This window comes from Opisthorchis viverrini, assembly GCF_000715545.1.
Source record: "Opisthorchis viverrini unplaced genomic scaffold opera_v5_2, whole genome shotgun sequence".
NCBI lineage: Eukaryota > Metazoa > Platyhelminthes > Trematoda > Opisthorchiida > Opisthorchiidae > Opisthorchis > Opisthorchis viverrini.
Genome location: NW_008751658.1, coordinates 4,859,258 through 4,885,819, shown reverse-complemented (window position 1 = coordinate 4,885,819; position 26,562 = coordinate 4,859,258). Strand labels below are relative to the sequence as shown.

The 26,562-nt window shown below is 44.6% G+C and overlaps 1 protein-coding gene across 1 annotated transcript in view; it reads right to left on the bottom strand.

Moving 5' to 3' along the window:
* T265_12500 (hypothetical protein) overlaps positions 1-26,562 on the bottom strand; it is a gene marked incomplete at both ends in the record, with an annotated part of 174,272 nt that overhangs the window by 75,002 nt on the left and 72,708 nt on the right. Inside the window, 3 exons of the mRNA XM_009164024.1 lie at positions 86-5,569; positions 11,623-11,700; positions 14,004-14,123. Of these exons, the coding sequence (XP_009162288.1) occupies positions 86-5,569; positions 11,623-11,700; positions 14,004-14,123 (5,682 nt within the window). The remainder of the gene's footprint in view (positions 1-85; positions 5,570-11,622; positions 11,701-14,003; positions 14,124-26,562) is intronic.

Genomic DNA, 26,562 nt, shown 5'->3' with positions numbered 1-26,562 from the left:
CTGGCAAACAAGTGTAGTCATTAGCTTAAACGAAGTAAGATACATATTTTGTCCGTTCCAAGGAACGCAATCCGTCACAACTCACCTAAGTCAACTATTTTCAGATGATAAATACCCGTATCCGCCTCAGTCAGATTCCTGATATACAGCGTTGCCGATGGCATGTGACACACATCAACTACTCCATTCTGACCGTTTGTACCGGGAGGTAGTAATTCATCCTCCGTGATGAGCTCATCGTTTAAGTACCAACTTAACTTTAGTGGTATGTTTGGAAGGTCTGTGACACTAATCTTGAAAGAATGACCTTTGACTGCACTCAACAAACTCTGTCCGGACAAAGCCACAGCTTCAGCAAGCGGAATACAGATAGAATCATCGGTTTGCTGAACATGCTCCTCAGCTCGTTCCAATTCAGATGTTTTATGCTCTATCGTGAACAGCAGAGGCCTGCTGTCCGCCTCCTGTCCAATTGTCTTGATGTATTCATTTTCCGCTCCACTTCTTGTTTCATCTTCGCCTTTCATTTCATGTGATGTGACTATGTCCACCGACTCCCGGTGTGGAGCAATATCTGGTTTCTCCTCTAACCTCCGAAACGTCGTTTCCTCTAGGTGATCTTTCACAGCTTCAGCTTGGTTTCCTTGCTGGGTGACAACCTCCAGCTGGTCAACTCTTCCCTTGGATGGTTTTCGATTGCCAACCTTCTTCTCATGAGTATCAACATCCGTTCTACGTTTACGGTCCTTTCTCTTTTCTATAGTTTCTTCACCAAGCTGACCTTTGGCTAACGTCGTAGCTTCTTTCACAGAATCGGCCTCAAATGTTTTAAAGTAAACTTTGTCAGCTGGAACGTCGGAATCATCCGACGGTAGCCCGGTTATCTGCGCATTTGACAATGCGGCGAACTCCATTCCACGTGAATCAGACATATTCATGCTCGCGGCGTCAGACTTTTCTGAATGCTTTTTCTCTTTTTGCTTTCGTGATTCGTATTTCTTCCTATTAAATTCTTCGTCTTCAAAATCAGGCTCTTCCATTTCTTCTTCCAGAACATCCGTGAGGTTCTTCTGCTTCGGCGATTCAAAAACATCTGCACCACGCTCGAAATCAACAATATCAAAGCCTTCAACAACAACTCCCTCAGTGCGCGCAGAACTTGAAATTTTACTTTGCGCTTCCTCCTGCGACATTATTTCTGTTTTTTGCTCATCCATGTGTTTCTCAACCGTTTCATTGATTTTGCGCTTACACTCCTCCGCCAGTTTTACCTTCTCCTCCTTAGCCTTCCGCTTCTTCCCTTTAGTCTCAAGTTTCGTTTTCTCCTCCTGCTCCGCCGCCTTACTCTTCCTCTCTTCCTCCTCAGCCTTCCGATTCTTCTCCTCCTCCTCCTCCTCCTCCGCATTACGCTTCTTCTTCTCCTCCTCCTCCGCGTTACGCTTTTTCTCCTCAGCCCTCCGCTTTTTCTCTTCTTCCTCCGCTTTACGCTTTTTCTCCTCCTCCTCTGCTTTACGCTTCCTCTCCTCCTCCTCCGCGTTACGCTTTTTCTCCTCAGCCCTCCGCTTTTTCTCTTCTTCCTCCGCTTTACGCTTTTTCTCCTCCTCCTCTGCTTTACGCTTCCTCTCCTCCTCCTCCGCGTTACGCTTTTTCTCCTCAGCCCTCCGCTTTTTCTCTTCTTCCTCCGCTTTACGCTTTTTCTCCTCCTCCTCTGCTTTACGCTTCCTCTCCTCCTCCTCCGCGTTACGCTTTTTCTCCTCAGCCCTCCGCTTTTTCTCTTCTTCCTCCGCTTTACGCTTTTTCTCCTCCTCCTCTGCCTTCCGCTTCCTCTCTTCCTCCTCCGCCTTCCGCTTCCTCTCTTCCTCCTCCACCTTGCGCTTCTCCTCCTCCAACTTACGCTTCTTTTCTTCCTCAGCATTCCGCATATTCTCTTCTTCCTTTGCCTTCCGCTTCTTCTCCTCCTCTGCCTTCCGCTTCTCCTCTTCCTCCTCAGCCTTCCGCTTCTTCTCCTCCGCTTTACGCTTTTTCTCCTCCTCCTCTGCTTTACGCTTCCTCTCCTCCTCCTCCGCGTTACGCTTTTTCTCCTCAGCCCTCCGCTTTTTCTCTTCTTCCTCCGCTTTACGCTTTTTCTCCTCCTCCTCTGCTTTACGCTTCCTCTCCTCCTCCTCCGCGTTACGCTTTTTCTCCTCAGCCCTCCGCTTTTTCTCTTCTTCCTCCGCTTTACGCTTTTTCTCCTCCTCCTCCTCAGCCTTCCGCCTCTTCTCTTCTTCCTCTACCTTCCGCTTCTTCTCCTCCTCCGCTTTACGCTTTTTCTCCTCCTCCTCTGCTTTACGCTTCTTCTCCTCCTCCGCTTTACGCTTTTTCTCCTCCTCCTCTGCTTTACGCTTCTTCTCCTCCTCCGCTTTACGCTTTTTCTCCTCCTCCTCTGCTTTACGCTTCTTCTCCTCCTCCGCTTTACGCTTTTTCTCCTCCTCATCCGCCTTCCGCTTCTCCTCCTCCGCCTTACGCTTCTCCTCTTCCTCCTCCGCCTTACGCTTCTTCTCTTCTTCCATTAGTTTCGCTTTCTCCTCCTCCTGCGCCTTCCGCTTCTTCTCCTCCTCAGCCTTCCGCTTCTCCTCTTCCTCCTCCACGCTACGCTTCTTCTCTTCCTCCTCAGCCTTTCGCCTCGTCTCTTCTTCCATTAGTTTCACCATCTCCTCCTCTTCTGCCTTCCGCTTCTTCTCTTCTTCCTCGGCCTTACGCTTTTTCTCCTCCTCCTCCGACTTCCGCTTCTTTTCCTCCTCCGTCTTACGCTTCTTTTCTTCGTCCTCCAGTTTCGCCTTCATCTCATCCTCTTCTGCCTTTTGCTTCTTTTCCTCCTCCAGTTTCGCTTTCTCCTCCTCCTCGGCCTCGTTTTTCCTCTCTTCTTCTTTAACCTTTCGCTCCCACTGAATCCCTCCAGCCTCACACCTCCTCTCCTCTTCTAATTTTGCTTCCTCTCCTTCTTCAACCCTAGTACCTCCGGTTTCCAAATCTCTTGCTTCACTTTTCCTTTCGTCCATTTTAGCGTAATCATGTCGATCATTCTCCTTTTGCCTCAACTGTGTTGTTATAGCCAACTCTTCATCGCCTCCGAGGGTTTTATCATCTAGGGTTTTCTCCTCCTCGCGCTTTGCTTCTTCTTCAAACCCTTCATCCTTGTTGCGCTCCACTTCTTCTTTGACGCTTGTGGTCTCCTCTTCATTGTGGAGTTTCCTTTCTCCATCCATGACGATCACCTCTCCATAACCACCACGGATTGTCTCGACTTCTTCACTTTCGGTAAGCTTATTACCATTCTTGCTTCTTCTGTCTGCTACTGGAGCCGACGCTTCTTTTTTTCCGTGCTTACCTTCATCACTTTCACCTCCAATACTCATCTCAGTATTATCCAGTTCCTTCTCGTCTTCAAGTGTTTCGTCCGCCAATTGCCTCATTTCCCTGTTGTCACAATATATATCCTCCTCTTCTCTTTGTGGTTCTATTTCCCCTTCAGTTAGCGCCCACTCGCTTTCGGTTGCAACTTGTTTCCCCACGTATTGCCCGTCTTCACTCATTTGGATCATTGCAACGTCTTCCGTCATTTGTTTCAGCTGCGCCAAGACGAAAAGCTTTTCCTCTTCCTGCCGATTCCTTTCTTCAGCTCTAAACTGTTCCTCTTCCGCTTTTCGCTTCTGCTCTTCTTCAGCACAGGTTCGGTCTTCTGTTTCTAGTTTTGACCCATCACTGCATTTTACATCTTCATCTTCGTTCCTGTTTTCCGATATGGAAGTCTCTTTCTGTTTTAAAGTTTTGTCCGATTCCTTAGCCCTCACAGTTTCAGTTTCCTGCTGCCACTGTTCTCCGTTGTATGGTCCATCCTCTACTACTTCATGCGTCTGTTCCAACGCATTAATAAGCCTGTCGTCTCTAGCTTCTTCGGTGAACATCCATCCCTCATTTTGACGATCGTCGTAAGCAGTGCTCAGATTTTCCTTGCCACTCTTCTCAGAAATTTCTTCATTTTTCTTTGTACTTTCTTCAAAGCTATCCCCTTTATGCACAAGATCCTGGTCACGATAGCTGCTTTGCTCCTCTACTGGTTTGCTCCATTCAGAATCATCCGCATCCACAGTGTGCTGTGGTTGTTTCTGATCACTGTACCCGAACTCTTCCTCGAGATTCGGGGTCTCTGTTAACTGCACATGTTGCTGCTCATCTTCATCCGTTTCCCCGCAAACTTCTGATTGTTTCAATTCGAGATGATTTTGTACGTCACTCTGTTCTTCCAGGGATTCATCCGTTTGCTCGGTTAGGAAGACTTCCTCGTTTAGGGATTCCTGTCCAAACTGACTTAATTCATCCTCTAGCTGAGACCTGATTTCACTGTCCAACTCACTATCAGACTCAAGAATATCTACAGCATACTCAATACATTTTTGACCGTTTTTCTTCTCCCCAGCATCGCTAACCCAACATGTGTACAATCCAACATCATCCTTCTCTGCAGTTGGCTTTACAAGCTTGATTGTTTGGTTGTTCTTGTTCAAAAGACATTTGAAATCCTTCACGTTATCCATATCGAAATTCCTACTAGCTATTATTTCGTCGTTATGGGTCCACCAGATTGCCAAATCATCATTGGCTGATTGCAGATCAAACGGCGCGACAAGATGGAATCGTTGGCCCTGAATCAGCTGGATGTCTATAAGGTCACTTATACTGACCGCTTTCGGCAAGGATTCATAAGTTGGTGGTACCAGCGACGCAACAGGTGCGAATCCACTCGCCAGTTCTTCTTGTGTCGGCTCGTGGAAGTGTACGATTATCGAAGTACTTAACTGAATAGCTTCACTGTATTCATTGGGCAGACGAAGAACACACTTATATTCAGATTGCTGATCAGGCATAAAGTTTGTTGTCACTGTTTGCAGCGTAGCCATTGCTTCTTTTTGACTCATTATGCAGTTGGAGCTTGGTTGCAACAGCACGTCGTCGTGATACCAGTCTACAAGAACGGGCTGCACTGCTTTCTTGTCCTTTATCCCTTTGAAGTTACAAATCACAGATGCCAGAACGTCACGTTGAACCTCCACTGCCAGTTCTAGGACTTGGCCGATAGGTATATCGAGTTGGCGGGCTACTGGAGTCAGTACTACCGCCGGCGATATGCTCTCTCGGTATGCCGGTTCTCTAACCTCACTAACCGTGACTTGTTGTTCTGCCTGCTCTTCGTCGTCTTCACTTAGTTCCGGTTCTTTGGGTACTACATTGACATAAAAGTACACCGCTGTTTGAGTACCATCGAACAAACGGCATCGGCATGCATACGTTCCTGAATGTACCGCGGGATCGGCATGTCCTATGAGAAGCCGCGTATCTGTGTCCGATAGAATCATATCTGCATCAATTGTTGGTGGAATTGGCAAACCATTCATCATCCATGTTACCTCATATGCAATAGGACCGGAAATTGTGAAAGAAGCGTTGAACTGGATCTGTTCGCCAGCGCCTACAGTAAGGGTTTTCACCACTGCTCCTGGTGGTGCATCCAGCGGCATACTGTCTTCTTTATCTGTAGCCGAAGAACAGGAATCATGGACGAAAAACTAGTCAAGCACGGGGTAAATACTGCATTGTTAACTATCACTGAATAGGGTGAACTTTGAGAATCAATATTGGTTATCTCCACTAGGCGTTGACAGACAGGTATGTTGATAACTGAGGTATCTTGGAATTGAAATCTCATGAGTGTTGTTGATTTCCGTGTTAAACTATTGCTTATCTATTCTGAGTTTCAAAAATATGCTTTTCAGTAGTATAGAACCACTCAGAATTTTATGTACGATAATGCAAACATTCGGCATCTGTAGGGGCAACAAAAACGAACAGAAAGAACGTCCGTGAATGCGACACACTTTAGGAAAGCACATATCATTAAGTTGCAGAGCAAGCCGAGGCTTTTTTTATTAGGTCCAAAAGTGATCCTTACAATTCCCAATCCTAAGAACTATTCACCAGATAACGAATGCAAGGGGACCAGAGACGACAACCGCAATAATAAGTATTGAGTAAACACGGCCATTTGGTTGGCTTAAGTCCACGAACAGCACTGATGGTCTGGCACTGCTGATGCACAGACTCTTGTTTGACACATTATCCTGAGCTGACTGCACTATGCTGGAGCCATGGATTTTAGTCAGAATGGATCGTTCGGAGAACGGTTACTCTCTTGAAGTGCCCGCAGTTTTCCTTGGCCTAGTGGGTGATCGCTCCGAGGGAAAGTGACCTCCAGACAATTCCTCTCTCTTCTGAATCAAACTATGTACAGAGGAAAAATATCGACGTAATATGCTATAACACTGGTGTAAGACAACTGATGTGTATGTAACTGATACCTTGACGGATACCTTGATTGCCATGTCACAAATACCAACTGGACAGATTTAAAGACCTGGAGTCGCAACCAGTTCTTTTTTAAAGAAAGTCGTTTATAATGTCCTTCAACTGAATATGCTGTCTCATGTTTCAGTAGGTATGACACTCGAGATATCCCAGTATGACTTCCTTATTTAGTTGCATAGATCAACACGTCCTAAGTTTTGGTCACTTCATTTAAAATTAGAGACCGCGTTCAATGCTTGCCTCTTGGACCGATGGTATGGCATCAGCATACCAAATACTTGGAGACGCATAAAGGGTTGGTTACCGTGATTCATTCGTTACGATAACCATAATGCCCACCATTTTACCGATAATTTCCTTTGAATGGAAATCCTGTAACTATCTCGGCGCTCTCAGAAGTTTGCACTGTGATGTTCCTAAGGGGCAGTAAATATGAGTTGCGCGCCAATAAGTTTCATTTGGTCATATTTGAACAAGATTTGGAGTGATTTTGGCCACTTGTTCACTAAGGGCCACTTTTGACTTTGTCACATCAGCCACCATGTACCTTAGGCCCAGGTTCCTTAAGTAGAGCAGAGCACGTTTTTCGTTTGCCCTAGTCGGTCAATACAACCAAAATCACCTCGTCAGTCGCCGACACAAGCGCACAGCTAACTGGTTGGCGCTGTGCTCCTGAAACCGTGAAATGGACTTTATGCCTGAAATTCCGACGGATGAACCGTTCCATGTATTGGAAGGTCTCGAAATCAAACTAACCTGGCGACACCAGACGCGTGAGTCGCAAGAATCGCGTGACGTACCGCGAGGCTGTTGTCAAGCCCGTTTCCAATCCCGACCGTCAACTATGGTAATGCCGCCGAGTGAGGTCTGCCAACGCGGCCTTGATGTGTCTGAAACAGATCCGGTACACCTCACCCAAACAGGGTGAGCTGGACACTTACCAGATAGAAATGACACAACTGATGGGCCTGTGAGTATTGCAAGACCAGACCGACGTGGTCATGGCGCATCGGAACGAGTGACAAGCAGACGAAGTACTTGAGAGCAGTATCAAGCCCCATTGTGATCTGGTTCAATCTGGGCTACCGAGCGCAGGTAGACCGGTCACAATAGCGTTGGGGCTATACGCAAGCCCAGCGTAATCACCGACGTGATGCAAGCTCTGTAACCTGTGTTAAAGTATCAATACACTGGATGTAGAACATGGGCAGCGCATCCCTATGGGCAGATTTCCCACATGAAGCTCCCCACTTAGCATATTGGGAATTAGAGGGGAGTACTGGAGAACACTAAATTCGGATATGCTAACCCACATTGATTGCAGTAAACCTTTGTTTTAATGGAGTCGCTTCATAGGCTTGTCACCATTCCTCAGAATGGAGTAAGGTTTTATTTGGATTCTGTACCAAACCCACACATATAGATTCGGTAGTCGGAGGTCCCCTGAGTAATACCTCGATATCCGAATGTCCTAAGTCGAACAGTGGTAGAAAAAATCCAAAATGGAAGTCATGGTGGCTTTTCGTATGATATACTGGATAGGAAGTCGAAAACCGGTGTATGCCAAGTGTTCAAAGCTAAGTGCGATTTAGGTTGACCCGGAGAGGAATTGTGCAGAAACGGTAGTTTACTGGCATGGTATGCGATGCTGGTTTTGCATAATCTTAGTGATGCAGTATTCTGCTAGCACAAAAGCACACATCGAGAGCAGCTGACTCCCATTTTTCCCAAACTTGTCTGGATGAGCTACTCATCCTCATTCACGACTTTCGGCTATAGCTCTAAAAGTTCTGTACTCATTATTGAAGCTATGCCGCTCCGAGTACCATGAAGAAGCTAGCCAGCGAGAAATCATTTCGGCAGAGCAAAAGGGCCATTCCCGTCGATCCACTAATTATCCAATCACTATTTTTGGTGTGTATAGTAAGGGCCTGGTCTGGTGAAACACCATCCTATTGAAACGAAACAGCATTAATTGGGCTTGTTTTTTATCAACTATGGAGATATTTGGCATTGCAATAAACGCTTATATATTCAAATAGTTTGAAATAATGTTTAGACACTAGTGACATTACCAACCGACCACTTTATCCGGATGGAAAAATAAGGCCCGATAATTTGTGAGATAGAATGTTTGCTCAACCGGTCGACTTAGCCTTAGCTTGAAAGTAACTTAAATCTGGCAAGAAACCCGATTGTGTAAACCATGTTATTTAAGCGTAAACATGATTTTGACTTAGCAGGTTTGAAAGTGCTTCTCTAAGGTCCAGAAGCAAGCACGGGAAATTTTTTTCAAATTTCCGAGTTTTCCCACTGCACTCGTTGAAACTGACACAGAACTGCAAACCTTTAAATTCAGCGCTGCAGTATGATCTTGCGGTGCATATTGTTGGGGGTTAAACCGTTGAAAAATTTGCCGCATACTCACCTCAATACCTCAATCTGTTCCCCAAGCTCCTCGTTAGAATCAAAAGTTTGACTATAGAGACACGCTGCGAGCGGTTCGAAATTTCGCCACAGGTTCCAAACGGTGCCTTTCCGTTACAGGCCATACCTCATCCATAATTGTTTCGATGCGTAGCCATTTCTAGTCTCGTTACGGATATCTCACTACCTGCAGGTGGTCAGCCAGTGCCAGGTGAAAACAGCTCACATTGAGTGATCGGTGCAATCGCAGATTGTTCATCCGTTTCCGATGTCATCAGATCCACCTGCGATTATGACTACGTCAGCCATACTTTGCCACACACACAAATACGTCGATCGTGTCCGCTGTCTCGCCAACACAGCGGGCATCACCAATCTTCAATACCGTGCAGTCGTAAAGTCCTCAGCTTTTTCGGAGTATTTTGATGCAACAAGCACAGATTAAACAGTTTTAAACTGTTCATTGATGGAGACCGAACAAACTTCCTAAGCAGGCAAGTAACATGATCTCTAGTGGTTTAGGATTGAGCTGCCTTAGGAAATTTTTTGAACATCGATTACAGTCACGTAAGAATAGGGTGACAATACAGTTCCAAAACTTTCATAACTTTTCATGCCTTGCCATAGTTTTTATGTGTATCACAAGTTGTCCACTGTGATGAAGTAGTGTACAACTCGGAAAACCATTGCAACAAAACAGATCAAGTATTTTGCATAGATTTAAGGGTTAATAATGTTTATCACTTCACTATGGTCCGAGTAGCTTGACATGTAATCCAGGCATGGGATGCCCGTTTCAACAAAATGTCCGTGGTTTGGGTAGGCATCGGTCTGACCACAGGATACCATAAGCAGGATGCATTGTGCTCTAAGTTTTCCAGTCACCAGTGGTTGGATAATTAAGCAACATTTAGGGGCTCTGCACAAGTAGCGACCGCATTTGATATGTGGCCTGACTGGGACCAAGACAGAAGAGGGGGTTGTAGCAGATACAGCGTTCAACCGTGTAATATGTAACTGCCATAACAGGTAATAAACAGTAAAAAAATGTATTTCGACCAGATTCATCCAGCGACTGAGTTCCGAGTTTCAATCACAACACTGACCTGGTCAAGTAACTACTCCTCTAGCGCTTCCTGTTTGAGGGTGTGCTGACTGTCCAAGTTCAATTTCAACCTTCAACGCATACCAGACCTTAAAAAAAGTTTAGTGAATAATGCCCTCTACATTTCAAGACGATCTGGACCAACTGCTGAAACGACCGTAATAATGCTTACATAGAAGACAGACTCACCTGACAAATCAGGACTTCATATCCAGCCAAGACCGAATCGAGCCAGCGTTGCTGAATTTGATCATATTACACAAGCAAACTACCACCGCAGATCAAAACTAACGACACAAAATCTGGGAATGTCGCTAGCACTACGACTCTAACACAAAACATTTTGGATTGACATGGGTTCACGAAAGCAACTACATGTGGGATATGGGTTCCTCTAAAGTGGGGTGACAGAATGCACTAACGGCTACTGAGTTTTGGTAAAAATTCAACAAGGTTCCTATGCTCTCACTTAAATTCCAAATGCACTAGAGGATTCTAAATCTAAATTCCAAGATGGTACACCCAATTTCATGTAAGAATGCCGTGATATTGAAATAACTTTTCTTATGCTTACTTAAAGAAGGTGATGTTTCAAATCCGTGAGCAACTACTTCAATGTTACGGACAAACAAAATTTAGCGCTTCTATTTGTGATACTGACTTTCTGCATTCACATCTTAGTTTTACCATAAAAAACCTGGAAGTTAGCGAAATACACTCATTTGCACGTAGTTTTGTTTTGTAGGAGTCACATGGAACTTCAATCTCTCGTTTATGATGTTTATACTTGAACTCGAATTGGTATGCAGATGAGTGTATTTTTAAAATTTCGTGCAATTTAGGTTCAAGTTGACGGAAACTCGAGGAGTGTCTACCTGATGATCCCCAAGAAGAGTGAAACCGGTTGTTGGCTGTCGCAGAACTTTCAGCAACCTTATTAGTAGTATACTACGTCTAAGCCTGGAACTTATTCTGTTTACTAGTGGGATAAACTGCGCACCGAATAACAGGCATAGTAAGTTACAGCTTGCAATATCCGGCGATGGAAAGTTCGGTTAGGCAAAGTGAGCACCCGTGATTAGCTGTACCGTTAAGCCAAACTAGTCAGCATTGGTAAGTACCGGACCGCAGATCGTGATTTCAGGGTAACAATAGAAGAGAATTCGAGGGCGACTCCGTGAAGATCGTCGCTGAGCATCATCGGTTAGTTATATTGTGTTTCAAAACGTGTTTCTGACACTCCAGTGCACTTGGATGAATCCACTCCTCTAAGTTTATTCAGTCTTTATGCATTAATTTTGTACTCGTTAGGAGGTTGCGATCTCTTGTCTTAACTTAGAACAAATGGTAATTGGGATGACGAATATAAGTTTTCAAAGGGTAGCTATCTTCCGTTAAGATACTGAAGGTGCCAGGCAATATCTGGAAATTCAACATGATTCTAAGTCGTTTGAGGTGGGTACATTTACGTCTCACAAAAGGTAGGTTAATGACACTGATGATCAGCAAGTCATGGCTAAAAGACAAACTATTTTTATTCAAGTGCTTTTTTCAACCCAAATTTTCCATGACGAAATCAGTGTAGTTGTTTCAGTTGAGACCAGTGTATTTATCGTTAAGCCAGGGCACCTCCCAATAAAGTTTACCATCATTTTAGTAGGTCAATTTATGTAGCTAATTGGACAACTTACTTTCTAAATTATCCTCAAACATCGAACGTTGATCTTCGGAGAACGGAGTTCTCACGTCGTCCAAGGTGGTATACGACTCTAAAGTGCAAATAAAAGAGCAGGATTTTCAGAACGTTCTATGGATAAATGAGTAGGATTTTGCTCTCCATAGACGGTAGCCCGTTGCTTACATTTGTTTGGGTTCTTAACTTTTTAGTCAGGTGGAGTTTTGCAAAACAATATTAACCAAAGATAGGCAAGAACACCAAATCATCCCCACACCGACGCATTAGGTAGATCCCATGCACCTTGACTGATTAAGTGAGTCGCTCGAAAATGTCTTCTTGCGTCTTAAGCGTGCGTACATAACCTACAGACAAGAAGTGGTAGCCGACTTCCTCTGTCAATGTGAAAACGCTCACTTCCAAAGTGAACCTGTTACCTGTTACCTGTTACAACCCGGCCATCAATCTCGTACCAAGTGGCTCACATTTCTCAACGTTGGATTCGGGTTTCCTTCCAAAATGAATATGATGTCACTAGAACTTTCTAAACACGAGTTAGCTATATTTCGAGTGAATTGTAACAAAATGACCGCCCGCTATCGTAGTTTGGTTCTCGAAACAGCCCTCTAGCCTTTAGTTTGAACTTTGCAGATCAACCTCATAAACTGAAAGCAGTACAAATACACTTACATCCGGCCTGAAGTTATACTGTATACGATAGCCGAGTAACATTGACTTTAGACAAGAAATTAGATCTATAGTAATCTTAACTGAGCACTGTTAGAACTACCCAACGTATGGCCTACATTTATGGCTTCATATATTTGAATGACGGACAGCTAACCTCTCCCTTTTGTCCATATGAATTCTCAGCCACTGAACTTCGTAACCGAGCTGCAAAGACAGGAGGGTTCTTCTCAAGAATTCCAGGATAAATGCATCACCAGACTACCAACAATTTAATCTAATACCGTGCCTGAGTCGGTATTACATGTAGCGCAAGGCAACACTGTTTCTGATTTTTCCTCTAATGGTTTCAGGCCATCAATTTCGTACGTCAATTAATTGCTAGGGTCAAGCTAAATGTCCCGGATCGTATGGTAAAAGCTTAATTTTGAGCAGACAACTAGTCTTCAGAGAGAATCCGTATACTTTAAAGCGTACAGCTACAGCCTTTGATAGAAGCAACAGGGAACATGGCATGTTAGTGCCAGACAAACAAGGGTAGTTAGCTACAACACTCACTAAATCGTATTGACGGAATGGGCCCGATTTAGCTGACCGATGACAGTTACGAGAGGATGAGAATAGGGGTACATTGGAGAAACCTTTTGGATAGCCAAGGGGTGACGAAAGACGGGGATGGCATTACAAACTGTGTGCGTCATACTTAGCAAGTGTTAGGTCACGATAACGTCTGAAATTCCTATCATTAACTGGGATAGCCAGGAGCCACGCTTGAACAACAAATGTTTTTCACACGAATAAGTCAATATGCCAAAGGACAACAGTAGATGGCTGCCACATATCTCTGCGCGGAAGCCAGGGGCACCAGGCCTGTTGCAAATACCTTCAGCAGCAGCCGGTGATTGATTGCAATCGATATTCAGATGTCTCAATGCCAGGAACTTTTGTCCTGGAGATTTTTGTCAATGCCTACCCCACCCCTTCGATAAAAAAACTATCATATTTCACAACAGACAGTTCATTATTTGATCCTGGAGACTCTTCCGGTCTGTGTGAGAGTTCGACCAGAGTCTGATCCAAACAGGACGGCAACAGACCTTTGGAAACTCAAAAGAAATGACTTTTGGAAGTCTCATAAACTTCATTTTTCTCGAAAACGAATTTGTCAATGACTGACATTGTCCACATCCTCTGCCCATTAGGCGGGCGCATGCGTACCAACTGCTACTTCGTGAGATCTAGAGATCACATGCGTTCATTCCATATCTAAGAATGTTTGATTACTAGTCACCGCCAACTTCGTTCGCTTTTTCGCTTCCCATATGCTTACGGTAAAACCTCTCCACTTCTTCTCCACGCAAACCGGATTATTACAGGAAACTGAATGGGAGAACGTCCAACTTGGCTTGTCCAGCTTTGCCGTATTCAATGAAATGTGGATTCCTTCATCAGACTGTGGTCAGATGATCAGTCAGAACGACCCTGAGTCATTTAGGCATTGAAGCCCGTGTGACTGAACCTTCCGGGAACCGACCGTGGCTTCCCCCCACAAACTGCAGTCCGTTCGTGTAAATCTGTTTCGAACTCATTATGCAAATTGTCTAAGTAAGGGGTTTCGCCATTTGAAATTTGATTTCACAGTTCTCAATGAATGCCTTCATGCTTTGAAATGTTGACCTATCGTGGACTCATCAAAAAGTGCTCACTCACCATAGAGAGTTGTTGATGTTTCCTTGGCGCAGGAAGTCTGATGATCTTCTGAAGGTTCTTCCGCTGTATGATATGACGAAGAAGTGCTACTGTCCTGCTTCTTGGATGTCGCCATAGACACTGGAACGTACGTAAAATAGAGGCAGTCAGTCATAACCGATTTGTTGGCGTTTTCTGACATCGAGAGCAAAACATCAGCTTTCATCGAAGAGTAATTCCGTCAATGCCACCGAACAAGATCTCTCAATTTCGTATCCATTGAATTAAACACAAGAAGCGAAAACCGAAAGAATTTATTTCACAGATTCTGTCGGTTTCGGACAAGTGGATCCACTACTGGACTTATCCAGATGGATTTCTGAAAGGTTAACCTTGTTACTTTCAGTTCTTGTGGCGTATATTTTCGAAAGCTAATAAGCTCATGACCAAGAACACGAAAATGAATAGCCAACATAGCACACACACCGAGACGGAGCGGTATGGCTCAAAGGGTGTTCAATAAGAACTCAAAAATATACCAAAAAGCGTCACCGACGGAAAGGAAAAAAAGACTCCATATAGGGATGCCCATGTATCAGTGTTGGGATCCAGACCTGCGGAATGATAATCCTGCTCTTGTAATTCATAGCACTGGAGACAAATTTACGTTTTTGTTGACCGGATTTACACAGGTAAACAGGCAGAAAAAATCGGTTGAACGGCCAAACCTGCAAAGAAGTTTGACGAAAGATGAGATCGTTGAGGTGGGTCCATCTGTGATGCGTCGATCTATAGACCGTTTTAATGTAGCTGGCTATCCTTCTCCAAAGGAGACAGTATTAAAACTGATAACAGTACAGTACAGAGTTAGTCTGAAAAGTATAGTTTTCGAGACAGAAACCTGAACCCCGAAAAAGACGCTCCCGAGAGTGCTTACTCCTCACAACGAGAATGCATTTGTAAGAATGATAACAGAATTGTTTTCTGGTGGAAAAAAACAAGGTTAGATTAAGATGATTTCGTTGGCTCAACGTTTTTCTCAAATCTACCATATACCACATATTGAAAACCTGAGAACTTCATATACAGTCATACCTTATTTGGTTCACCCCAGGTCTGCGATTTTCCGTAGAAGCCTTGCCTTAAAAGGTCACAGCGTACATATGTCGTGGTTTTGCGTATATATCCATTTTAGTAGTAAAAAGCCCTGCAGTTCATTATTGTCACCAGACCCTCGTACACAACACGCACAAGCGTTGGATAAATGGTTACTGAATTTAAGCCATTTCAACTCTTAAATTTTGCATCATTTCACAAAGCTATACGAACTTATGGAACACATCAGTCCAAATAAATGTTGTCCATCGACGGTTGCGCTTACTAACCAGGCACTGGATTTGCACATTGTGACTTCTGTCAAAAAGGGTCTGCGCTGTCTACCGTTAAATGAGCGAAACACGTAGTAAGAGAGTGGTGAAACAGTCCCACTGAAACGTAATATTGTTCTGCATGTGAAAGATACTACTCCTCACACAACTAAAACTGAAGACTTAGTTTTCTACTTCTGTGTTGGTGCTAGAATCGTTATTTGTTATTCGTCACATTTTGCCCCAACTAGCTTCACAAGTCTGATTTTGTCGCGGCTCGTTCACCCAGCGCATACACTCTGAGTCCAAAACTTTTACTCCTTCCTTCCTGATTTGGCAAGCATAATTTGCCAGGTATGTATGTCTTTCACTTTGTACATGCTTCCGATCTTATCCCCCCTCCTACTTAAACGGTCTGTTTCACACGCAACTTTGTGCAGAATGGCATGCAATAGCGATTCCATCAGTCTGACACACCTGCTAATGCCTTCCTTCTCAGTAAAACATTGATATTCTATAGTGAGTAATCCTCTGACCATAAAAACTCTGAAACGAACTTACTAGGCAAATGGCATTAGCAATTCTGCGTTTTCTAATATTCCCATGGTATTCGTTCTTCCCTAGAACTAATTCCTGGAAAAGGCGAAATGCTCCCATATGAAGTCACTTATGACTGCGCTCTTTAGTCGAGTGACCTAGTCAACTGGTTTACAGAAAAACTTGAAAACCGGTGTTAAGAGATCCAAAATTAACGACTTATTAGCATATTAATGGTAAAATTTGGCTTCGTTATGCCCATACGCGGATGAAACAGGTTACGCTAACGGCTGATCCGGTGGCATACTTAGTGTCAGCACGTCTCCGTTGAAAGTTTGAGGTGGATACGTATCCTAGTAACCGGTCAGACACACGCCACAGTGCTGTTACGTGCTCCCAAAAGGATACACTGAACCCTTTGGGTGGCTGATAGGGCTAATCAACTTGTTTCAAAATTTCCATACAATTATCGTATCAGGTACTCTCCCCTTGCAGACGTTTTGAACCGCGCTATACACACCAATCGGTTTGCAGTCATACGATTCACCTCGACCATCGTTACAGTGTGCATCCAGCCGTCAGGGTGATGACGAACGGCAAAATTTGAACAAATGCACAGCCTCAAAGAATATGGCTATTCTTCTTATCCCTCTAAATATGTAGAACGTAACGGACATGTGCATTTTTCTATCCTGTACAATCATGTATTAGCTAGAAAAGTCGGACTTTCAGCTTCCACGTTAGTCCATAAAGATCCCAAAAATTGAGGTAAGTTCAACGGCATGATCCGATACCAAACTGTGCTTAAATGCAAAGTGCTTCAAAAGACTGGGTGCTCAGTTTGCATCACCAGGCGTTACGTCTTTCCCATTGTGTTTATCCTCCTCCTGTCTATAGAGGGAAACACTCATTTCTCCGTAGGAATCCCTTCTGACCTTTTTTATACCTAAGCCTGTAAGATGGGCAGGGTTGTTTTCCTGGGCTGAGGCTCATTTTATTGAACTAAAGGCCAATCTGTTCTATCCCCTGAAGAGGTCAGGTGTTGTCAGTTCCGACGCATTCTGAACATTTTTTTCCATCTCTCAATGACTTTTCCGACCGATTTCTTCACGTGACACAAATTCAGGTTTTCAGAAGGCTCTCGGTAGCGCACAGGAATGGACTGAATTCTAGGCTTGTCAAGTTGCTGCGACGTCTAGCCAGGGAACAAAAGTACTCATCTCTTTTTGTAAGCATTTTCCTATCTACATTCAATAACCAACTTCGGACTACAGAGTTTGTCATCCAAACACAGTGAATACTGGTGTGCACAGATATAATATGTGAAGTCATTTCGGTCGTAGTTGCCTAGTTCCCTTGAGATCGTTTTGCGTCACAGAGAGTGAAACTTGGTTGTCGGTCTGTTCGCCGAGCTTGGCAGTTGGATGGCAAACGTTTCTTCACCAATCGAGTGGTTTCCAATGGGTTTCTTTGCGACATCCACATAGCTGGTTAGGCAACATTAGAGGTCTGACCAACACAGTTCCTTGGCCCTCTAGGCTGGGGTTTGGGACGTGTGTCGACTTGTTCTATAAACATGGTAATGCACTTGCATTTTCCGCCAAAAAACGCCGTCTTACGGCCAGGCTTTTGAGCCAAACGCTTTGGTCCAGGACCGTAATCATCTTACTCTCCAGGTGTTGCCACCCTGACGACATCCCAACCCACGTGCAACGATAGCACTTACGACTAACAGTACTCTCATGCCACATCGTGGTGTCAACAGCTTGGTCACTTTACTTGCTGCATACAGCAAGGTTGGTAAGCGAAAAACATGCTACGGTCGAAGCCTTTCTTCTTACACCTTCACATTTTCCCTCTTCTGCCCTACCACACCCTAATTTGAGTACTTTCTCTACAGGTCCTAGCCCTAGAACTACCAAATTTGTTCTCTGCAAATGGCGCTCAGCTACAGCTTCTATGTCCAACTTTAATAATCTAAACAATTTTAGGTCTGTATTCAAACCCCTAACCAAGACCTACATAGCTGCTTCCAGTGTTTGCACTCTGAAGCAAACAGAAATACAAGCGGCTGTTGCTTGTACGGTAGATCCTGAAATCGTTAATGTATGCTGTCTGTCTGAAACAAGGATACATAATGCAAGTAGTGTAGTCGAACGGATTTCTCCCTCGATCTCTTCCAGGTTCCGGCTGCGCACCTCTGGTGATGTAGGCTGCTGCAGCTGGATATACTGGTGTTTTGTACAGTATTGAGCAACCGAGCTGAAGCGTCTCTACTTGATTGGATATCCGCTGACAGTCGCTTCTGTGCGGTACGTTTGGCAACGTCTGAGAGAATTTTGAGAAAGTGAGGTCAGTCGCAAAATGTTTATTGTGTCTGTTTACGCCCCAGTTGATTATCGCTCTGGATTTACCAAAGGCAGTTTCTATGACTTTCTTAGTGCTCTTTTACAACGGGCTAAAAGCTCAGACGTCGTCGAAGTTGCCAGTGACATGAGCGCCAAAGTAGGTAGACTTAGCGCCGCTGAAGCTCAGTTGAGCGGCCATTTTGGTTTGGATTTGAGACGTACGGACAACAGCGTTCACCTGCTTCAGATGTGTGCTGATCACAAACTGTTCCTTCGTACTACCAATGTCGGAAACAGCGGAATTCGCTTAAAAACGTGCTGCCACCAACGAATCAGCCGTGAATCCAAACAGACCACATCGGCGTCAGTTACCGGCGCCGAGGGTTAATTACTGCCTGTCTGTAATACCACTGTGGACTCTGATCATCTACTTGTGTGCTGCTGCTTTCACTGCGCCTCTCAAGTCTAGCTTAGTCACTGTGAAGCTATTGAACTCCGGAATCAAAATAAACTCTCAGAATCGGCTCCTCAAACGCCTGCCAGACGTTTCAATATCGAATAACAACGGCAACTGCGAAAAGTTATCCAAAGCACTATTCAAGGCCGGGACTTCTGTTTACGGTACAACCCAGCCAATCTTAAGCAAACATTGGATCTCTGACAGGGCCATGGCTTTGCTTGAGGCCCGGTGGTGGATCTCTCCTGGCCGAAAGCACAACTCAACTCAACGCATCATCCGACACCAGGTAAAACTCATTCGTTCGACTGGTCTTCGCAAGCCTCTTGTCAGCGAAACTAACAGAAGGACACCAGATACCTGATTTCCATAAAAACAGAATGTTTTGAGCGCTGGCACAATACCTTGGAAAACAATTCAGTTGGCCACCTGCTACCTCCAGTTTGGAATCCCGACCTTTAACAAAAGTGTGGACTATGAATAGGACGCCCCTTCAGCCTCAGAATTGTTCGAGTGTATATCTCTACTCTAATCCCGTTCGCCCGGCTCTGACGAATTTCCACCCGCTTTGTTCAAGGATGGCGGTGAATTCCTCAGTCAGTGCCTGTCAAGCCTATCTGATTCTATCGGCGAGAAAGAGATTGTTCCAGATACCTGCGGTGAGCCGATAATAGTGCCCATTTTCAAAAAGCGTACTCGCGGTGAATGTAGAAAATACAAAAGTGTCAGTTTGACTCCCGTTGTAACAAGGTTTATGATTTCACTGCTTCTACGTCGTCTTACAGTAGAAGGCGAATCCTTGACCCATGAGCATCACACGGGATTTCGACCGAGTAGAGGCTGTATTGACCATATCTTGACATTGAAGTAAGACATTATAGCAACGCCACATGTACAGATGACCCACAATCTTGAATTCAAGGGTGCGTTCGATTTTGTCAATCTGTAAGTGCCGTTAGCTATGCTTGCTGAACAGGGTATGTCCCAGAAGTTTATGAACATAACCTGGTCCCTAAATTCACATACTTCTGTGCGTGTGAGAATTTATGGTGACCTCTTCAAAAGTTTCCTCACAAAGAGTGGTGCCCTACGAGGACATTCACGCTTTCCGCTCTTGTTCAACTTCGTCGTCGAAGTAATGAAGCAAACGCTTGAAGGTCTTCAAAACGCCGGTGTTCAAATCCTTGCTGGTGTGAACCTCGTCGATTCGGAGTATGCGGAAGACATCGTCCTCATACTTGAAGAAATGAGGCACAAGTCCTGTTGGATAGACTGACCGCCGTCACACCATCTTTCGGCATGTACCTTGCACGTTCAAAGTACAAAGTCATGATTCGGAACGTACAGTCTCAGAACATGGCCCTTGAGTTTCAAGGAGGTTGTGAAGAATCTTACATACCTCGTTACCTCTGACGTAAGTTTGAAGTCGGTAATAAAGTCGGTGCAGGAATCTCAAAGGCTAAAATCATGTTTGCTGGTTTGTGTTACTTGTGGTGTCAAAATGTGCATAGTAGAGGCTGTATTGACCATATCTTCACATTGAAGCAAGAGGTTGTGAGGGATTTCACATACCTCGTTACCTCTGACGTAAGTTTAAAGTCGGTGCAGGAATCTCAAACGCTAAAATCATGTTTACTGTTTTGTGTTACTTGTGGTGTCAAAATGTGCACCAGGCTACAGTGGGGTTTGCATTGTATAGTTGCATGGTCGCGAGACGTGGTCTACAAAGACAGATAATATGGAGTGTCTTCAGGTTTTTGGCCACCAGCGACTCAGAAGCGTTGCTGATGTCGGATAACGTCAAGGTAGTTAGAAAACTGGTGTTTGTTTGCGCAGAAAGTACTTTAATCGCCGAAAACACCCAGTACCATAAACTGTGGTGGATCAGCCATGTGGTACGCATGCCGCAACACCGAGTGATGTTTTCTGTGCCTCTTTCAGAACGGCGGAGACCGCGAGGTAGACAACGTATGACCCGGAAGAAGGGCGTGAAGGAGATTACGAAGAGTTTGGGTGTGGTTGGTACAGTAAGCCTTTCAGGATAATGTTTCCTTGACCTCTCCTGCGCTTGGCTGGAGACAATACTGATCGATCAGTTTCTTTCCAGACGGTTTGATTGAGCGCCGTGAGTTGTAGGCACCTCAGAATACATGCAATAAGCGAGCACCAGGTTCCTTCCTCATCCAGCCTTTTCTTTTCTTTTAATATAACTAGATAAAATTTGTGGTTGTACGGTATTAAAGCACCAGTGTCAACACTGATGTTGCTGTCTCTAATGATAATGGCGATGATGAATTCGGTCTACAAAATTCATCTTGATCTCTTTATGGCACTTCCTTTCGCACTTCAGATATCTGAATACGTATCTCACTGCTGAAACCTATAATGCACACGAAACCTCGTAAATCTTCAGGCCATACCTATCATTCCACAGTCGGAATAATCTTTACACCTGGAAGTTTGTGCTTCCTATTGTCATAGCAATCTGCTGAGGTTCCCGATACGGAACTTTAAGTGACGCGTAGGTTCGAAAATCCCGAATATCAAAAGGAAGGGTAAGCCATTGTTCACGGTCCTAGCGACAACAAGTCCACAGGTCTGTCACGGACCGGCACAGTGCAGTGTCAACGTCTGCAAACCAAAAAGCGGCGAGCGGAATGGTGGCTGAGTAGGGTGGGTTGTGGTCGCCCCTTCCGACGACAGTCCCGTGATTCTCATTGGACGTGCGGTCACATGGCACTCATAAGAAAACAAGTCAAGGCAGGCCCAGCAAACGGGACATGAATGCGTGGGTAGCTGGGTCAGCAGCGCACATACACACACAGACACATTTCAATACACAAGTGTCGGAAAGGTCGGCCTCTGAGACAAGATGAGTTGCGGGTACGGATAAGCAAAAAGACTGGAGGTCAAAAGTACATTGGCGGAGCAAGCCAATGAACGGAGGAACTACCATAAGGCAAGTTAGATTCAACGCAAACTGTATAGCTCTCTTGCACACAGTACTCTCGATGCTAGAGGTCTCAGTGAGTCTATCTGACCTTTTGAAACCTTTGGTAGGTGTTATGGTTGATCCCTTGGAAGTTTTGGTCTATTTGATGTGGGGTTTAGTTGTTAGTGCGCCACTTTCAATGTGCAGCTGAGGCAGTTCCTCACGAACTACAGAGTTCCGACTAGTGTTCCAGCATAATTTCAGAGCGCGGGCTGCAGAACTGAGTGGCTCCTGGGTGAGGCAGCTTTTACAATATACCTGTCAGCTGAATTACCATCCGACGCTTCAGTAGCAGACACCGAAACAGAGCTGATCGGTTAACTAAGCTGTAGTGTCCTTTTTTTAATTTACTTATGATAACCCATCTCCGAACCATCCTGTTTACTGACGCAGAAAAGATTAGTTGCCTGCATGCGAATGGCATCTGCAGGCGACTTATAAACTAATATTGTATACATCGGTTACAACTGGGTTCAGAAAAGCACATTTATCTCCTCCTTCCTCAATCCATATCACGATCACACCACAATGGTCAGCGCAAACGAAGACGGCTAATGAGTGTCGATGTGTCGAACTAAAGTGGTGGAAAACTTACCACGAGCCTCTGACCTTCATGCGGTGTCCAACAAAACAGTGACCTGATTATACTTGAGTGCCTGAAGCTGTCCGAGTCGTCGAGTAATGCAATTATCCAGCTTACTCTCACTGGTTTATCGAAGCTCTGCTCTCCTCAGCATAAACGTCATAGTGAGTTACACTGGTGAATACTTTCCAGTTTAAGACTTTTCCCCCACGATACGCTACTCAGCATTCTACAAGGTGATTCGGACAAGACCATACAGTGCGGTCGGTTTGTCATAGGATTTTGTACTACCGATCATTTTCCAGACTTTCCTAAAACGGTTATTTTCCAGCTCATTCCGGTGCTCTTAAAAAGTAATAACCATTAAAGTAAGAAGTCGGTCATTAATAAAGCCAGGTTTCAACAGGTCAAGATGTCATCGGTCATTGGTTGACAATTACTGGTTTTATCGCTTGGACACTATCTCCACTTGACGTAGGAATCTGTGGATTGACTGGTTGCCCGAGTTTTTAGTGAGCTATTTTTTCCTGAATGTTTTCTTTTAACTCGATTGATTTCTGACAGTACGCGCCTTGATATTGTTGGCCTTTTCGTCCCTGAAGAAGGAATTTTCGAGTAATCTATCATCTCCAATATTTTCATCTAGTCCCGTGAAATGTTTCTTAACCTATCCGAATTTTTCGTCAAGTGCATCCCGAAGTGGTTTTTAAATCCAAAAAAAATTAACCACATACCAGACGCTATGACAGCCAACTGCGCATTTTGAACACAGACAGAAAACTGACGTTAGTGCATCTCCTGCCAGGCTACCATAAAATTGTCGATAGGGAGACATACATTTTGTTTCACAATTCTATCGGCACTGACTGGGGCCGCTAGAAATTGTCCATTAGGTGAAGTTGTGAACGGCAATGCATGTCTACGTCCGAAAAATACCCATTATTGGATTAACACATAGATGCTGCATTCGCGTCCATTTCTTCCGGGCACTTTTGACGGTATATCCCAAAACCGACAGAGATAAACATACGACTGAAGAGGCACAAAAATGTGAAGTGCACTTTCTTACCATATGAAAGGAACAGTACCAAAAATTCATCCACTGTTTAGGCCACCATGGAGAAAAACTAAATCATGAGGAATAGTATTCAGCTTTCGGCTTCTTAGTGGTGGTAGAAAATTCCGAAACGGCTTGTCGTCAATGCGAGATGGAAAACTTGTGAATATGTACATGTGCCTAAGGAAGAATGAAGGCTAGAAAAGAGTTGGGGGTGCACCAGCGGGAACCAGCGGTCGTCTTCTTCAGTTGTACAATGGTTATAGCTTCCACACTCCCGTTCGTCGATGGTCTGGGAAGATGAGGCTGGATAGCTACACATTGGAGGCAGCACCACTTCAGTCTTCCAGGAATGTCTGCATCATGTGGAACGGAGTTCTAGCGAGCTTAGCAGCAGTGAAGCCTGACAGTCACGTCAAGATGGCATCTTCAGTTCGTGGGGACCAAACGTATGACCCACATTTTCTCCACTATTCACGAAAAAAACATATATTGTTCGCAAAATCTCCTGGATGGCATCGATCATCTGGGCGCAAACCTAGTTGACTGTACATTTTTTTGAGTCTTTTTGTGCCTGAACGCTTTATGATCCCCCGCACCCCCCGAAAGTTGAATGCAATCATATCATGCCGGATAACTCTCCGAGTTGCGAATCAAACATACAGAGTTCTACCGACGGTTTCAATCCTGATTACCGTGGGCTTTCTGAATGTGTCGCCTAAATGAACTTTCCATGCAAAACCACACCATCTCAAAACTGAAAGCCACTGCGGTGTATAGTGGAAATCGGTCAGCACCACAATCCAGCATGCTAATCGTATTTTTCGACTCTTACAGATGATCCAAGTTTTGTGTAGATCCTGAGCAGCCAATGTTGACCTGAAGCAATGGATCCAGAAAAATGATGACCACAGTGTTGGACGTTTAATTTGAACCCTAAATGTCTGCCACTTCAGATCAGCAATGGAACTAGGCAAGTTCAGCTGACACGTTCCCCAGTCTTACTGTTCACAGTTCGCCTATCACCATATCGTTAGCGTTGGGGTACGAGGTGTGGCGAAACGCATTTTGGAATGATTGGCTGGTGCGCATGTTGGATTGCTTTGGTGTACAATAATGGCCCATTTCAAGCATACACTTCGTGTGAAACGATGAGAGAGTGGCAGTCCTTTGAAGAAACCATCAAACGGTGTACACCGCCAGATTGAGGCTCAAACTTCTTCGTAAAAGTGCAACCCATCAGGCACGTGACAGTGAGCGATGGCCTGTAGGCATCCTATAGAGGATATCGTGGGTTGTTTGACCATTTTAATACACGTTCGCACACAACCCCCTGTCATTTATCTTAAATTTTCCACTGAACGCCTGCTGATGGTTGATCAGCACGTCACTCAGCATGGGTCCACTACACGCCCCGGAAATGATTGTCCAAAACTGCATTTTTCAAACTGTGAACTGAACCTTCACACAAGAACTTCACTCGAATGAACCTTCCATCAAGTTACATGCATTTGAAGCACATAAGCACCTTCTCATCTAAAACCTCTGTGACGTGACGATGCACCATAGACAAATGTCAGTCAAAACGGACCATTTTTTCTCGGTCGCACTTCCAGGACAACTGCACTTACGTGCTTTTGAAGGTGCGGCCAACGACAGGGTACCGATCTGGGTTGTCCATGTCACGCGGTTTGTTGTTGAATCCTAACTGTTAGCAAAAGTTTTTGGCATTTGTAGGTAGTGCGACCGCTTGTGAGGGTCGTATCTGGTAGAAGCACATTTATGCCAAATGCACATGGCAATTTCGCCATCTGAGGCTCGTTGGGTCAGTTCAGCAGATCAGATAGTGAGATAGTCCGTTTTCTGTTGCTACTAAGACGCTTGCTACATTAAGCACTTTTGCTTTGCCATTCAGCGGCGGAATGCAGCAAGGTGGCACGATAGAGGGAGGGCACAGTAATCCTAGTTGAAGCAATTAGTTGAGGTACTTCTTAAACCAACCATAGCGTGCACCAAGTACAATACTGACATGACATTACCAGAACATCAGAAAGATAGTCGGACAAAGTAGCAACTATTGTACAAAATTTTCACCTTTCCTAAGTGCTGAGACCAAATCTTTGTTTTAACGTATGCTTCTGTTCATTCAGAGCATGTAGTGCACCGGATCACAATGTTCCTCTGGTACAGTCACCTGACCGATCACAAGGATTCAACTGATCCACAAAAGCCAATGACGGATGGACCTAGTCACACAAATTTTCCAACAAAATCTAGCGGCTCCATGGTTCAGCACCCAGTGAAAATTTCTGCCATTAAAGGTGGAACGATCAAAGAATCACAAGCCGATGCAAACATGGTTCCATACTGCACAATACTGGTGAATATGTACAGTCAGAATACACTGCAACAAAAATCGGTGCATTCATTGAATTTTCGTCTACATGTGATTGCACCATGTGCATTGAATTCAAATCCTTGTAGATTTTTTGGGTTTAGTGGAGTCCTGGAACCGCGCTACTGTTCCACGCATGTCATTACAAAATGAATCAACCCTTGTTGCATGAAATCTGACAGCCCATTCCATAGATATCCTCACATAAGGTCATTTCACCGCTGCCCCACACCTAGTCATCTCATCTCCATACACATTAGAATGTGCGGCAGCCACTCATTCGATTTTTCAGCCGTACTACACTTATCCTCAACAATTCCGAACGTACACACTGTAACGCAGGTGTATGGTTAAACAATGGCCTCCGTCAGGATTGCCTAACTGCTTAGCCAGTTATTCAACTGTAGGCTGTGTCAAGATAGTGGTTCCAGTTGCTACAATATCACTCGCCGAAAATCAGGAGGATGAATGAATGACAACCACGTTTCCGGGCGATGGCTTAATCACTTCACCAACTCTGTTTGTTCTGTTTATCTAATGAATCGTGGAGTGGAACAGCTGCGCACTAATGGCAAAAGTCACGGTGCGGCACCGACGATGAAGGCTTGACAAGGGCGTGTCTGTCAGGGCCATTAATAGCTTTTGTGTATCATCCAATGTTACCCGTCCGAGGATCCTGTAGTTGTGGGCAAATGAAAGATTTCAAAGTTTGTTTGCCAACTTATGAAATAACCTCTTAACGTTTCCATCCAGAAAACACCTAGACGAGGAGGGAAGGAAAGGGTCTTCTGATGCAAGATTTACATTATCCAACCGGAGTAACTCGTGGAATCTGAAAAGTTGA